The sequence below is a fragment of the Polyodon spathula genome, chromosome 41 (genome assembly GCF_017654505.1).
Source record: "Polyodon spathula isolate WHYD16114869_AA chromosome 41, ASM1765450v1, whole genome shotgun sequence".
In the NCBI taxonomy this organism is placed as follows: domain Eukaryota; kingdom Metazoa; phylum Chordata; class Actinopteri; order Acipenseriformes; family Polyodontidae; genus Polyodon; species Polyodon spathula.
In genome coordinates, this window is record NC_054574.1 from 1,939,293 (window position 1) to 1,955,554 (window position 16,262).

Sequence of the window (16,262 nt, forward strand, 5' to 3'; positions counted from 1 at the left end):
TAAAATCATTTTTGCAATGATTTTGTCTATTTAAATAAAATATTTTTTAAAAAGAAATGGTCTATTTTTCACTCTCATGGATAAAACATGCATATTCATGGAGTTTTCTAACCTCCGACCCCCCCAAAACAAATGGTGTAAAAAAAGGATGTATTAAACTGACAAGTGTAGCTAATAAAGATCAAATAGAGGCATTGCCATTTTATTAAATGGAATACAATTGGATAAGTGGTTATACCACTGTGTGTTATACACACACACACATACAGTAGAACAGATAGCCAGTTTATGTGCCCACATTTGGATGCTCAACACGTGTAAAGCACATTATCAAGTTATAACTTGTGCCTATGCAAATTCACAGTGACCTCTATATGCCCTCCCTGTATCGAGTTGCCTGGGTAACAAGGGGCATGTTTTTTAAAGCTCTGGTTATTACACCCTTAGTGGGATTAGCAGTGTGTGAGAGCGGAGGAGGAGGGGCAGCTTCGTCTGGGAGTAACACGACTTCATAACAGAGCGCTTGAATAGGAAGTGCTGCTTTTGCCTCTTGTCAAACTACTTGAACTCCAATTATTATTAATTATGAATTAGTCATTTAGCGGACACTTTCATCCAGAGAGACTTAGAGACTAGGGGGTGAACTAGACATCACAACTGCTGCTGCAGAGTGGCACTAGGACCTCGGTTAGGCTTAGGATTACAATAGGACCTTGGTTAGGGTTAGAGTTAGGGTTACAATAGGACTTTGGTTAGGGTTAGGGTTACAATACCATCCCAATGTTATCCTAGGACACAATAGGAATCCTCGGTTATCCTGGGTTAGCCAATCCGAATACAATCCCAATCCCAAGCTGAGCTCGTGTATCCTGGAGGCTTCGACTCGAGCACAGATGGACACTGGACGTGATTTCACCTGCAATACACTAAAGGCTCTGTTTTTGCGTGTCATTGTCAAAACGCCACAGTGCAGGACAGCCGGACACGTCTGTGCAGTGGGACAGAAACGTCAGAGGCTAGACACCCATCTCCGACACACGCTGTTGTGACGTGAGATTGCACTTAAGAGAATGACAATTATGTTAGGCGGTACACGCCATGCTGCTGGGACGATTTGACCTGCTCGGACGAGACGTCTCCTTCGTAATTGCTGTGTCGTCTCCTTTTGTTTATTTTTAAAGATTTATTCCTTTTATACATTTTAAATTGTGGGGTCTTATTATTCAGTTATATCCCGTTTGCAGCGGCACAAAAAAATAGGCTATGGAGAGTAAGAATCAGTTAATAAAGATATTTTTAATTGTAAGTAGAGAATCGGCTTACGCAATTAGGACCATATTTTACTGCAAGTTACTGAGAGTACTAGAATGTGGGGGTGTACAGACGAACCTGTACTTCCATACATACAGATACCACACTTCTATTCCTTACACATCTCCATATCCACTTATCCTATTGTATCCATACATCAAGCTGTCCATACGTGCGTGTCACACTTCCATCAGACAACCACAAATCACATTTTAAAAAAATCTGACCTTATTGAAGATCTCGTATCTGATATATACATACTGGTAGTGCAAAACACACCGTCAGTACATCTGTATTGTGTCACACTTACATTTTTGAATGTAATTGACCAATTAATCTGTTAATGCTCCTGCGTGTGTTGCAACATCCTGCTCCAATCAGAACACCACTGCTGACAGTGTTGAAACATTCTGCTCCAATCAGATCACCACTGCTGACAGTGTTGAAACATTCTGCTCCAATCAGATCACCACTGCTGACAGGCATCACGGTGTGACCTGTATGCTGGCATTGCTTCACGTACTCACAGGCCAGAAGTGTTCATGCTGCACAGCCTCCCCAGTGACCAGAACATAAGCTATGCTCTGTCGTCATCAGCCTTACAGTACAGTCTGCCTGCCCCTGGCTCCCTTGCTTCCCTGCCTGCCTGCCTTGCAGCTGTCCTTGGGAGCTGGGCCAATTACTACCTCACTATGGTCAAGCCTTTAATTATAAGGGAAGCTCTAGAAGTGGCACAGAGCCCTCAGTTAACGGGATTGTCTTGTTTAATATCCTGCTGCGAGTGCTGTGTAGTGTCCTGTGTTGTCGTCTCTCGTTTATTTGCCATTCTTACTAACTATTCAAGGCTGATTGTGGGGGGAAGCATATTAACATTGCACAGGCTTCAGTGCACAATAAATCACTTATGGCCTTCAAAGCAAAGCCCAACTCGAATATGCTTCCCCAAGTTTGCCAGATTTCTAGTGGTGTTTGTAGCCCAAAATTACCTTAAAACTAGCCCCTCCCCCCTTTTTTTATTGAAACCAAGCTTGTAAATAACAATATAAAACAAAAAAGCAATCAAAAGGCTTTGCAAGGAAAGCCACCCAGCATAGTCTTGATAGAAAAGCCCCCTCAGCCCCCATTCATCCACATGTCATTAACAGCAACACATCCTTACTGAAGCTCTGAAGGCACAAGCAACCTTCATAACCCTTTCGGACCGGCAACCGAATGGCTTTACTGAAACACTAGAGCTGTTATATCCTAGACCTAAACAATAATGCAAACACGTGGAAACAGTTCAATCTCTTACAACAATAATCTAGTTAGATATCATAACACCAGTTAATTGCACCTTCAAAATTGCAAAAATACACCCAACAATTTACCACTGTTAAATACACACCAATGAAGTAGCGGCTCATAAATATTCCCCCTGGCTATCTTTCCAAGCAGGCAACACTGTCTCACTTTACTGTCTATTCAAAAGTTAATATGCCTGGCAAAAAATGATCCACACAGAACACACATCGAATAAAATATGAATAAAATATACATGCTGTAAAGTAGTGCTTTAGGCTTGGCCTACACCCAAGATTTGATTTAACAACTAGATATTATCTGCCATATTGCTTTGTTGTTTGGTTCTTCTTTCAAATAGTACAAGTTAATTTAAGAGGAAACTCTATTAATATTCACCTCAATTTGGTCTTTTGCAGGCAGATTTTCGTGTGAAATGGATATCGATTGAAGGTACCACTGTATATGCCAATAGCAATGTTCTATCATTCTCTGCTGTTTACATGTTATAGACCATTCCAGGAGCATGGCGTGTTTGTCAATATCAGTCCATCTTAATATACTGAATTATCAGCATAAAAATGTTCCATATTCATACTTTACTCCATGATATCAATTGTCCATTGTCTGGCTTCAAGTACAGTAAGAGAACTCTGTAAGAAGTGGTGATGTCAGAATATAAAGCAAAAATAACATCTGTCCTTAAAAACAAACATTCAGCTTAAAGCATAATAGTTCACCATGGGGGCCACGATACCGCTGTACTATATTCATTCTATATTAGTAACACATACCTGTGCTGTCTCTCCCCCATTCTCAACACTATTCACAAAACTGGACGTTCTTAGCTGGTTAAAGGAGTTGTAACCAAGAGTTCACAATACGTTTCATTCGATTTCTTTTTAGACTTCTTTCTGTAACCAGGAAAAAAAGCATCACGCCTCATTTTCAACGGATGAGCAACCTTAGCACTGGTCCATTTTTTATTATGCTGGAAAATATATTTTTTTATTTTTTACTTCGTGGAAATGAACCACTTCCTGTGCTGTAGGTTACACGATCTGGCTTGACCGCTGGAGTGGAACTGACCAACATCACAGCAAAGGCTAGAAGTACCAGGAAACAGCAGCCCCTTGCAATCTGAGGAGTTGTATCTGCAACATATCTTGATTTCTATTACATGAGAGCAGTGTAGCTTTTATTCACTTCATGCTAATACTGGACTCGGCTTTTACCAGATAAAATGAGACAGCAGTGGTGGGGACCAAGCAAGCCGTAGCGTCGCTGTAATAGATGAGGCTTCGGTGCTGTCCTTCCAGCAGGTAATGTGGGTTTCCTGTTGGCCCGGTGCTTGGCTGAAGTGCAATGCTGGCTCCAGTGTTCAACTAAAGTACGGCCTCCATAGCACCTCAGCATATCTGGAATGGGGTAGATAGGGCTCTTCGCAGGGGGTCATCTCCCATCTCCAGTGTTTCATCAAGTAGCCCACAGCACCTCAGGAAGGCTCACCAGTGAAGCTGGCGTCCAAGCACCACAGTAACAGAAAACCTGAACAGAACTAAAATAACTCCACAAGGAAAGGGGGGCCAGTAACAGTGCTGCTGGTTCTACTAAAAAAATGGATTCTGGTCCTTAATATGCCATTAAGTGTAACCATTGCTCCTTTCATAGCGTTATCAGCATCGTTCTCTTTTTAAATAACTTCTCATCCATTTCAATCCATCACATTACAGGTGAGAGGTGCATCCCTACATGTGAAACAAAAACAGTCAAAACCCAGCACAAGTCATTTGTTAAATGAACTAAATTATTATAGTATTATTGCAGTATCACAATGGAAGAATCCCTGGAAGATTTCATGTAGTACAGTTTTGCAGTAGCATCTGTTAAACACAACGTTTGTTCGCTGGCTCAGAATCAAGCTCTTTGAAATGCTATACAAAATAGAAAAATACAAGGGACTGCTTCGCAAAATGCTATAGAGAATTAGACAAGGAAAAAAAAACAAGGGTCTTTATAACTCAAGATATAAAAGTGTCCTGTAAGGTCACACAAAGAAAGGCAGCAGTCAGGGACAGATCTTTGGAGAGCCTTACAACAACTGTCAACACGGGAATGGGAACATTTTGCACTGGATGCATGGGGGGGGGGGGGGGGGGGGGAGAACAGCAAAAAACCCAGATACAGAACAAAACAGCATTTGCTTCAAGTCATTCAGATACGCATGTGCTTTATTCTAGGGTTATAGGACACTAAACGTCCGTCTACGAGAAGATATCTGTACAAGTAGAAGAGAGTGTTGGTATAACCCATACACAGGTGCTCAGTGACACAACTCTGTTACATACAGCTTTACTGTTTATAAGTTAAAAAAAAAACTACAGCTATGGCCAAAAGTTTTGCATCACCAAGAATTTTAGGATTGAGAGAACTACAAATTTAAAAAAGGAAAAAAAAAAAAATAATTAAAAAATATATATATATATATATGAACATAATTCTGATCTTTTATTTTACATCATGTAATCAAAGAAACTACAAAACGATCTTGCAAACATCTACTGGAAGCCATAATATTAGATTTTGAAATGTCACTTTTTTCCCCCTTTCCTTCAGTTTTTACATGTCAAACTCCAAAGCGGTATGTAATTCATGTTAACGTAACATTATTCAGCAGGTTTCATCCGACTTTATGAAGCTAAATTTGTTAATTCTATAAGGTGATGCAAAACTTTTGGCCATAACTGGATGTGTGATTTCTATTCATGACCGGGCTTCATTTAGTCCATTGTGAATTTCTAAAGGAGGCGCGGGTCACACGTGAAGTGGCCGAGACGTCACTCTTCTCGTGCCCATGACCGCCAGGGCGAGTCCTGCTGGGGGGGGCAGGGCTCACATGAGGCTGCAGCGGTCTCGGCGCAGCGCTCCCTGGAAGCAGATGGCAGCGTGCACGTGTTTGCAGCGGGCACAGCCCATGCTCTGGAGGACCTCGCGGAACAGCAGCAGCACGTGCCAGTTGTACTTGGCAGAGCACTCGACATAGCCGCACTTCCAGCTCTTCTTCACCAGGTTGGACACGTTCCTCCGGGGGATGACACGCCCATTCTGCAGGTCACGCTTGTTCCCCACGATGATGATGGGCGTCTCGATCATCCTGGAACAAAACAACCAAGGTCAAAAACAACCAGGCCCTTCCTGCCAGTGGTGGCGTCCTCAATCTGAAGGAACTGGAACTGCATTCAAATAGTTTGCGAAACAAGAATTGTTATACCAATGCACATTGTATTTGTATAGCGAACTTCCAGTTACACTTATAACAGGTACTGCATTGATCTCGTTTCTACAGTCACAGCTGATGCACTGCTGTGGTCAGCATTTGTAGGTTTCTTAAAGGAAGCAGCTCCTAGTGCTCTGTTCGTTGCATCAAGAGGATAACTGACTGAATTAGACATGCAACCGAGTCATGTGACTTAGCCTGCCTATTATACGAGTTCAACTACCCCACGGGCTCCTACCCATGCAGACATGATGAAAGTACAAGAGGCTGACAATCAGTGTTAGGAAGTGAAGTTCACAAGCAAACTGAGAACTGCTATTCTGAGCACACAGGACAGGCCAGGCGTCTTATATACAGGGCTCCTGAATTCTGGAATCGGTTTCCACTTGACATTCACAATGCAGCCGTACTACACGCATGAGACTGTGATTGATGTGTGTGAGGATAACGTGCATGAGACTGTGATTGATGTGTGTGAGGATAACGTGCATGAGACTGTGATTGATGTGTGTGAGGATAACGTGCATGAGACTGTGATTGATGTGTGTGAGGATAACGTGCATGAGACTGTGATTGATGTGTGTGAGGATAACGTGCATGAGACTGTGATTGATGTGTGTGAGGATAACTGCATGAGACTGTGATTGATGTGTGTGAGGATAACGTGCATGAGACTGTGATTGATGTGTGTGAGGATAACGTGCATGAGACTGTGATTGATGTGTGTGAGAATGAATGAAGGGTATATGTCTACTTTTTGTTTTGACATGTGTCACTTGAAAACAAGCTGCCTGAGACAACTTCATGAGGTTTTCCTTGTGTGTGTAAAATGTTAAAATTCACAAGCAAGTAACAGTATTTGTGGACCAACAGCAACAGTTTTTAACTGAGGCTGTACAAGTTAAAGACTTGCTATGGGTATGAACTATCCCAGTTATCTTAACTAATGGATTCCTCTTCTTGCTTAGATTCACTTTGTATATCCAGTAATCACATCCTGGTGAGTTTAAAGCACCCTTATGGCTTCTTCAGTGCACAGTGGCAGGAGCAGTGTAGACAGTGTACACAGTGCACAGAGGCAGGGAGCAGTGTAGACAGTGTACACAGTGCACAGAGGCAGGGAGCAGTGTAGACAGTGCAGTGTAGACAGTGCACAGTGGCAGGGAGCAGTGTAGACAGTGTACACAGTGCACAGAGGCAGGGAGCAGTGTAGACAGTGTACACAGTGCACAGAGGCAGGGAGCAGTGTAGACAGTGTACACAGTGCACAGAGGCAGGGAGCAGTGTAGACAGTGTACACAGTGCACAGAGGCAGGGAGCAGTGTAGACAGTGTACACAGTGCACAGAGGCAGGGAGCAGTGTAGACAGTGTACACAGTGCACAGAGGCAGGGAGCAGTGTAGACAGTGTACACAGTGCACAGAGGCAGGGAGCAGTGTAGACAGTGTACACAGTGCACAGAGGCAGGGAGCAGTGTAGACAGTGCACAGTGGCAGGGAGCAGTGTAGACAGTGTACACAGTGCACAGAGGCAGGGAGCAGTGTAGACAGGGAGCAGTGTAGACAGTGTACACAGTGCACAGAGGCAGGGAGCAGTGTAGACAGTGTACACAGTGCACAGAGGCAGGGAGCAGTGTAGACAGTGTACACAGTGCACAGAGGCAGGGAGCAGTGTAGACAGTGTACACAGTGCACAGAGGCAGGGAGCAGTGTAGACAGTGTACACAGTGCACAGAGGCAGGGAGCAGTGTAGACAGTGTACACAGTGCACAGAGGCAGGGAGCAGTGTAGACAGTGTACACAGTGCACAGAGGGGAGCAGTGTACACAGTGCACAGTGGCAGGGAGCAGTGTAGACAGTGCAGGTGTAGCAGTGTAGACAGTGCACAGAGGCAGGGAGCAGTGTAGACAGTGTACACAGTGCACAGAGGCAGGGAGCAGTGTAGACAGTGTACACAGTGCACAGAGGCAGGGAGCAGTGTAGACAGTGCACAGAGGCAGGGAGCAGTGTAGACAGTGTACACAGTGCACAGAGGCAGGGAGCAGTGTAGACAGTGTACACAGTGCACAGAGGCAGGGAGCAGTGTAGACAGTGTACACAGAGGCAGGGAGCAGTGTAGACAGTGCACAGTGCACAGGGCAGGGAGCAGTGTAGACAGTGTACACAGTGCACAGAGGCAGGGAGCAGTGTAGACAGTGTACACAGTGCACAGAGGCAGGGAGCAGTGTAGACAGTGTACACAGTGCACAGAGGCAGGGAGCAGTGTAGACAGTGTACACAGTGCACAGAGGCAGGGAGCAGTGTAGACAGTGTACACAGTGCACAGAGGCAGGGAGCAGTGTAGACAGTGTACACAGTGCACAGAGGCAGGGAGCAGTGTAGACAGTGTACACAGTGCACAGAGGCAGGGAGCAGTGTAGACAGTGCACAGAGGCAGGGAGCAGTGTAGACAGTGTACACAGTGCACAGAGGCAGGGAGCAGTGTAGACAGTGCACAGTGCACAGGGCAGGGAGGGTGTAGCAGTGTAGACAGTGCACAGTGGCAGGGAGCAGTGTAGACAGTGCACAGTGGCAGGGAGCAGTGTAGACAGTGTACACAGTGCACAGAGGCAGGGAGCAGTGTAGAGTGTACACAGTGCACAGAGGCAGGGAGCAGTGTAGACAGTGTACAGTGTAGACAGTGCACAGTGGCAGGGAGCAGTGTAGACAGTGCACAGTGGCAGGGAGCAGTGTAGACAGTGCACAGTGGCAGGGAGCAGTGTAGACAGTGCACAGTGGCAGGGAGCAGTGTAGACAGTGCACAGAGGCAGGGAGCAGTGTAGACAGTGCACAGAGGCAGGGAGCAGTGTAGACAGTGCACAGAGGCAGGGAGCAGTGTAGACAGTGCACAGAGGCAGGGAGCAGACAGTGCACAGAGGCAGGGCAGTGTAGACAATGTAGATAGAAAAGAGCCTGTGTTTTGGGACAGGCAAAACAGCACAACTACTGGAACTCATATAGCCAAGGTAAGAGCAATTAATCAATTGAGCAATTAAGTATTTAGTATAAGGGTGTTATCTTAACAGCACATTAACCTCAAGATGTTCTTAGCAAACAACAGTACAATCAGTCAACAGCACAGCCCTAACTAGTCACCCCCAGAATTAAAACCAGTTACACGAATCACAACTACAATTTAATTGAGCAATTAAGTATTTAGTATAAGGGTGTTATCAACAGCACATTAACCTCAAGATGTTCTTAGCAAACAACAGTACAATCAGTACAACTGGTTTTGTTAAAACTGAGTGAGTAATTTAGGAGCTGCAGTTCAGTCTAACAAAGAGCAAGAGTGTGAGCATGATAAGCGCTACACCTCTGTGAAGGGAGCTGGTCTATGAAAAGCAGCACTACACCTCTGTGAAGGGAGCAGGTCTATGAAGAGCAGCACTACACCTCTGTGAAGGGAGCAGGTCTATGAAGAGCAGCGCTACACCTCTGTGAAGGGAGCAGGTCTATGAAGAGCAGCGCTACACCTCTGTGAAGGGAGCAGGTCTATGAAGAGCAGCGCTACACCTCTGTGAAGGGAGCAGGTCTGTGAAGAGCAGCGCTACACCTCTGTGAAGGGAGCAGGTCTGTGAAGAGCAGCGCTACACCTCTGTGAAGGGAGCAGGTCTGTGAAGAGCAGCGCTACACCTCTGTGAAGGGAGCAGGTCTGTGAAGAGCAGCGCTACACCTCTGTGAAGGGAGCAGGTCTGTGAAGAGCAGCGCTACACCTCTGTGAAGGGAGCTGGTCTATGAAGAGCAGCGCTACACCTCTGTGAAGGGAAATGGTCTGTGAAGAGCAGCGCTACACCTCTGTGAAGGGAGCAGGTCTGTGAAGAGCAGCGCTACACCTCTGTGAAGGGAGCAGGTCTGTGAAGAGCAGCGCTACACCTCTGTGAAGGGAGCAGGTCTATGAAGAGCAGCACTACACCTCTGTGAAGGGAGCAGGTCTATGAAGAGCAGCACTACACCTCTGTGAAGGGAGATAATCTTGTCCATACAAACATCAGCGTGACACTGCAATGTGAAACCCAAGCCCTTCAGGGGGATTGATAGCTGTGTTTGCCCACAAGGAAAGCGTGATTCATCTCAATGGCATTCTGCACAGCCCTGCTGTAAATCAGAAGGCGCCCTGCGTCAGACTGTCACCTTGGATCTCTTCAACAGCGGTAGCTGTCAAACATGGAGCCAGGAGCCAGAAGCCAGGACCTTGGGGAGCCAGCTTCAGTTGATTGGGGATTGAGGTCTTCTCAGCTTCTCAATAGGCATTGAAAAAGACTTTTAGTTAAAACGTTTGTCGCTGAATTTTCTTTTAGTATTTTTCAATGATATTTTTAACAAAAGCCTGGCTTTGAAAGGATGCCCCTTACTGTGTAAGTTTTACCACAAACCTGCTCATGAGAAATCAGGAAGAGGATCTGAGAGAATCAACAAATTGGTTGCTGTCCTATTACCCCTGTATCTCCTCAATTTACACACATGTGCTTTGGCAAGTGTTGCCAGGGCTGATCAGCTGTACCTTATAACAGCCTTGCTCATTCCCTGACTGCCGTAAATAGATGCAGTGGTATAAACCTGCAGACAGTGGAGAGCTCATCAATACCTGCTTCTGTCTCAATCTGCAAAGGCACTCAGGTGTGTCTGACAGACACTGCAAACACAACAAGGACAATAATGCCATTGCGTCACGCTGGAACGACTCAGATGGTCCTGCTGTACACAGACTAGACAGCTCTGCTGGCAGCGGGCAACAGTGTGCTCCATTAAGTGCTAAACTTAGAAATACTATTCAACGACCGATGTTTTGACAAGGGGTCTTCCAAGATTCAAAAACAGCAGGCTGTGCCTTTACCAGGTGAGCCCCTCAGGAACCTGTGGTTACAGCTTTAGTGGTAGGAATTAGCCCCTGTCCTCATCAGAGCTTTAAACAAAGCCATCACTAATGCCCAAGTTGCTGTCCACAGCCCCTCTGAACAGCATGCCTCTAGCTGCTGAAACACTGACATGCAAACCTCTCTCAGCATGACTGCCAGTGTGAGTGAGAGTCACTGCTCTGTCTCTAGCTGCTGAAACGATGTGAACCCCTCTCTCAGCACGACTGACAGTGTGAGTGAGAGTCACTGCTCTGTCTCTAGCTGCTGAAACGATGTGAACCCCTCTCTCAGCACGACTGACAGTGTGAGTGAGAGTCACTGCTCTGTCTCTAGCTGCTGAAACGATGTGAACCCCTCTCTCAGCACGACTGACAGTGTGAGTGAGAGTCACTGCTCTGTCTAGCTGCTGAAACGATGTGAACCCCACTCACAGCACGACTGACAGTGTGAGTGAGAGTCACTGCTCTGTCTCTAGCTGCTGAAACGATGTGAACCCCTCTCTCAGCACGACTGACAGTGTGAGTGAGAGTCACTGCTCTGTCTAGCTGCTGAAACGATGTGAACCCCACTCACAGCACGACTGACAGTGTGAGTGAGAGTCACTGCTCTGTCTCTAGCTGCTGAAAAGATGGCATGCACGTCCCTCGCACAGCACGACTGATAACCATGTCAGCTCTAAATGTATTTTGCCAGCTGGAGACAGTGGCAGTGAGTTAAATCAAAGATCTCATAAAAATAAAGAGAAGGCACGGCATGTTTATGGGATTTGTTTTTTTCATCTTCCATTTTGCAAAAGCCGTCATCTCCTAATAGCATCTCTTTTTTCCTTCATTTTTTAAAACCTAATATGTTCCTGGCATAAACAAGGAAAGAAAATCTATAACACTGAAATGAGAACTATATTGTTATATATTATATGACATAATACTACTACTAACAATAATAATAATAATAATAATAGCAGTTATCCTTGCAAGTACATAAACAAGTAAGCTTAGGGTACCATGTGACTCCACGTAAATGCACGTAAATGCAATGCATTCTGGTACCTTTCACAGCAGGACTACACTTACCAGAATGCACTGGGGTGTGAGTTGAAAAGCCTGAACTGTCCCAGACTGTCATAATTATGCTATTAACATTCACCCCCTTCCACTGTATGTACACAATCAGAGCTATCAGTCTCATGACTGACCTGCAGTGCATGTAGTCATATGCGTGTGACACATTATGAGGTTTTTCCTAATATGTCCAGATTTTGATTCTCCCACTTACTGTCTGAAACCAAGTCCCATTACTGGAAACTGGACTCCACTCAACACTGGAAAAGCAGTTTTCTAGACATGTGTAAAAATAGAAATGTGATGTCAACACTGGTACAGCAGAACTGGAGTGTGACAGCGTGGTACACAGGCAGCGTTTCCATGAGCGCTCCGGGGCTCAAGCACCATTGGGGGAAAATAAAGTCACGTATAGTGATGCAAATAAATCACCTGTTCTGTCAAATTAATAATCAGAACTGTTATTGCAGCGTTTTTTTACTGGCGGCTCTCACAAACCGGAAGGCGATCCTTCACATATTCAAATCCATTTATACAAGTCCCCCAGCTATCTCTGTTATGCTCTCATTAGTATCCATCCTAGCAGATTCAGCGCCCGTCAGTTCTGACAGATTCTACTGCACTCGCTAAAGCGGTTTTCTCCCACTGCTAATTAGAAAATGTCACCTAGCTAACAATTTCATCCAGAGGGCTGCAGTGAAACGAACTGCCTTTAAATTGAAACTTTAGAGAAGCCTGTGTGCGTACGTGAGCACATTCATTATTGCAGGTAGCAATTCATAATTATCTCACTCACAGGCTGTAACCGGACCTCCAACTCCACAAACCAGCCAGCATTTTTGTAAATAGCAACACATGTAACCAACAACAAAACAAACATTTCATTTGTGTCATCGGTGTCAATTTCAGACAGAGCTTCATGGTCAGCAAGGTGACACGGCTGAGGGAGTTTTTTCCTGTCTGGTGCTGTCAGTGTCAGCTTCTCAGCACACAGTACAGTAATCGCTCAGTAACGAGGCGATCCATCTGTAGGAGCGTTTACTAAGTTTACAAAATTTTCACCAGGACTAGCAAGTTTCAAAAGGTACTAGTCCTTTGGACTGGTACCACTATTGTTCGTTTCGAACCCTGTTATTGGATATACAAAGCGAATCTAAGCAAGAAGACGAATCCATTCGTTAAGATAACGGGGGCAGTTCATACCCATAGCAAATCTTTAACTTGTACAGCCTCAGTTAAAAACTACTACTGCTAGTCTGCAAATACTGATACTTGCTTGCGAATTTTATTTTAACATTTGACATACACACATGGAAAACCTCATGAAGTTGTCTCAGATGCTTGTTTTCAGTTTTTCTTTCCTCTGTGCGGTATTTCTTACATCCACTCGACGACGGGGGGCGGGTCAGACATGCTTCTGGGAACTCCACGGTTCAGTCTACAGTCTACTTTAAACAGAACAAACAGGCCCCAGGATGTGATGACAAACAGACAATGATACAATGAATCTAAACAACAAGACAAATGCATTAGCTGAGATTCCCATCCCAAGCTACTCTTCGGGTGGGTCTCAACTCGTCACACAAGGAAAGGTCACCCATAGTGTGGCAGGCAGGAGTAACAGACTTTACTCCAAGCAAAACAGGAACTGGCAAGCAACCACTCCACACTAACAAGGGGTTTCAGAACCCAACCCACAGTGAGAAGACAAGCTAGGAGTACCTGGTTTGTAATATCTGTTGTCGAATGGTCTTGATGTACTCAAAACTGTCGAAACAGCAGATATCGTAGACGAGGATGTAGGCGTGTGCACTGTGGACCCCCCTGCACCGGGCATCAGCCCATTCCTCAGAGAGACGAGACAGGAGAAAAGTCCATTAGAACACACAGCACAATGCGGCACTCTCCCTTCACTGCTATGTGATACTACTCTTTGAACAGCGCAGACCTGTATACAGGAAAGAGCTCGCTCAACAACAAATACTACAAACTGTTAGTGTAGTATAGGTAAAAACTGCACTCCTTTCTACATTATAGGAAAGAGAACTCCACTCTCAACAATGCAGAGCGCTCTAGCAGTATAGGAAAGAGAACTCTACTCTCAACACTGCAGAGCGCTCTAGCAGTATAGGAAAGAGAACTCCACTCTCAACACTGCAGAGCGCTCTAGCAGTATAGGAAAGAGAACTCCACTCTCAATAATGCAGTGTTCTAGCAGTATAGGAAAGAGAACTCCACTCAACACTGCAGACCAGTAAACTATTCTTGTGCATGTCTATGCATATTCAAACCTAACTTTCTGTACAAAATAATTTCTGACAATTTGCCCTCGGGAGTTAAATAAAGGCTACCACTGTCAATGATGGAGCCTATTACAGATGACTGATGAATCTGGAGCTTTGTGAATGTTAATTAAAACACTTGCCTGTCTCTCATCACCCCAGTGTTGAACAATAATCTTCAATAAGAATCTGTGATTCTAAGCCTGACCCATATGAATAATAGCTGCAATTAAATCATGCTTTAACTGTAATCTGAATGTCACCGTTAATAATTTATGAATTAAAAAAGCCAGGGCAAATCAAAACGAGAATGAAGCTTGACCTTTTTTTACGCGCTTCTCTTTGACACTAACACATTGATGCAGTGATTCAGCGAAAACGTTTTCACAAAAGGGTTGATCTGATCATCCTTTGCTCTGCTGGGGTCAGCCATGGCTGGATTTTCCAGCACTGGACAATCACCCTGGATTGGACTCACCACCTATATTTAGGGGTAATTGCTTGATTACCACAGAAACAAGCAAAGACTACCCCCTTGCATAGGTAAGCATTGTAAAGCAGAGAGAGGTGGTAAAGCATAAAAATAACAAATTATGGTAAATGTACTGTGTTACAGCAAACCAACAAGTTCTGAAGCATGTTTTACCTGGAGTGTGTTGACAGGAAATGACGCGATAGGCGGGAAGTCCATGATCTGCAGGTTGTGCGCGTGCTCGTTCAGGACGGCGGCAGGCAGGTAGACGCGTCGGGTCTTGCTGGGCAGGTAGGCCTCATTGTACTCGTTGAAGAGGAACTGCCGCACGATGGCGGTCTTGCCCACCCCCTGTGCCCCGAGGATGGCTATCTTGAAGGTGCTCACCATGCCGCGCCTCCTGCTCTGGTAACCCGCCGGCCAGTGCATTCAGGGGGGCAGGCCAGCCCCGGGGGTGCATAGTCCAGCAGGTCCGGCTTGCTCCAGCCACACAGCCCAGCTCCTGGCCCCCAGCCACTGGAACACAGCACAGTCATGTTAGCGGCTGCATCTATACAACAAAGAGTACCTGCACCTTGGCCTCGTGCTCGCTCAGTATTGCAAAAGAGTTTCCCACTGTCTTCATGGAGGGTCTTGGGGTTCGGTTCAGTAGGGTTTTGCAGTTCTATTCTGTGCGCATGGCTCATCCGGTAGTTTCAGCAAATGCTGTTAACAGGTGTTGCTGGGTACTGAAATAAACTAAATGCCTGTATTTCTGATTGGAAATAATGGTGTTCTATGCGAGAACATTTCTGTGAATTTCTGCGCCAAAGACGTCACCCTTGGTGAATTCTCTACTGATTTCTGCAATCAAAGAGTCGTGGAGGGACTGGTGATTAAATGTGTTAGCCTGTGATTAAAAATAGTGTCATGGTGGATGTAATGCAATCACGTAGGTGAGTAGAACACTTTATTAGACGCATTCTGTACTGTTTCATATATGCTAACATTCTGAGAATTAAATATTGTTAAATATTAAATACTTCACTTGCCATGTTTCACATTTTAAACAAAGTGTTACGTTAAAGTTTGGGTGGGGGGCACAATAAGGTCCTGCTCCAGGCCAATGTACATACCGAAAACACTGAACAGCACAGAGGTCAGGACAGACAGACAGACAACACTGCACAGCACAGAGGTCAGGACAGACAGACAACACTGCACAGCACAGAGGTCAGGACAGACAGACAGGCAACACTACACAGGACAGAGATAGATAGACAACACTAGACAGAGGTTTGGGCAGGACAGACGGACAACACTACACAGCGCAGAGGTCAGGACAGACAGACAGACAGGCACAGACAACACTACACATTCCAAACAGGGGCACTCATGGTTTTCATTGTTCTCATTGGCTCTAAAGACTGAACACAAAATAGTTAAATTTAGCAAAAGAAAAGTTCCATTCAATAAGAAGCAGAATATTTAAAGAATGAATAGATTTCATGAATACAATAATATTGTTAAACTCTAGAACAGTGTCATGAATATCAAATTGAATAGATAATTGAATCCTTTTGTGGCAGGCTGGTGAGTGGATAGAGGCCCAGAGACAGTCTGGAGTTCAAAAAAATAACTTTTATTATAAACACAAAAATGAAAGGGCACAAGGGCCAAAACAAAGCAATTTAAACACAAA

General features: G+C 45.0%; 1 protein-coding gene across 1 annotated transcript; it reads right to left on the minus strand.

Annotated features, from left to right (window-relative positions):
• Positions 1-5,140: 5,140 nt before the first annotated feature.
• LOC121305049 (ras-like protein family member 10B) lies at positions 5,141-15,117 on the minus strand. The gene is made up of 3 exons (XM_041236566.1): positions 14,756-15,117; positions 13,550-13,674; positions 5,141-5,746 (listed from the first exon to the last, which is right to left on the minus strand). Exons 1-3 carry the CDS (start codon positions 15,008-15,010, stop codon positions 5,485-5,487), a joined length of 642 nt encoding a protein of 213 aa, XP_041092500.1. The 5' UTR covers positions 15,011-15,117; the 3' UTR covers positions 5,141-5,484.
• Between the last annotated feature and the right edge of the window lie 1,145 nt (positions 15,118-16,262).

Bases quoted from the DNA above. Each gene is read 5' to 3' on its own strand.
- LOC121305049 (XM_041236566.1), bottom strand. From the start codon at position 15,010: ATGCACTGGCCGGCGGGTTACCAGAGCAGGAGGCGCGGCATGGTGAGC. The intron at 13,675-14,755 runs GTAAAACATGCT...CGTCTCTCTGAG, and splicing joins TTCCTGTCAACACACTCCAG to GAATGGGCTGATGCCCGGTG. The intron at 5,747-13,549 runs GTACTCCTAGCT...GTTTTGTTCCAG, and splicing joins CAACAGATATTACAAACCAG to GATGATCGAGACGCCCATCA.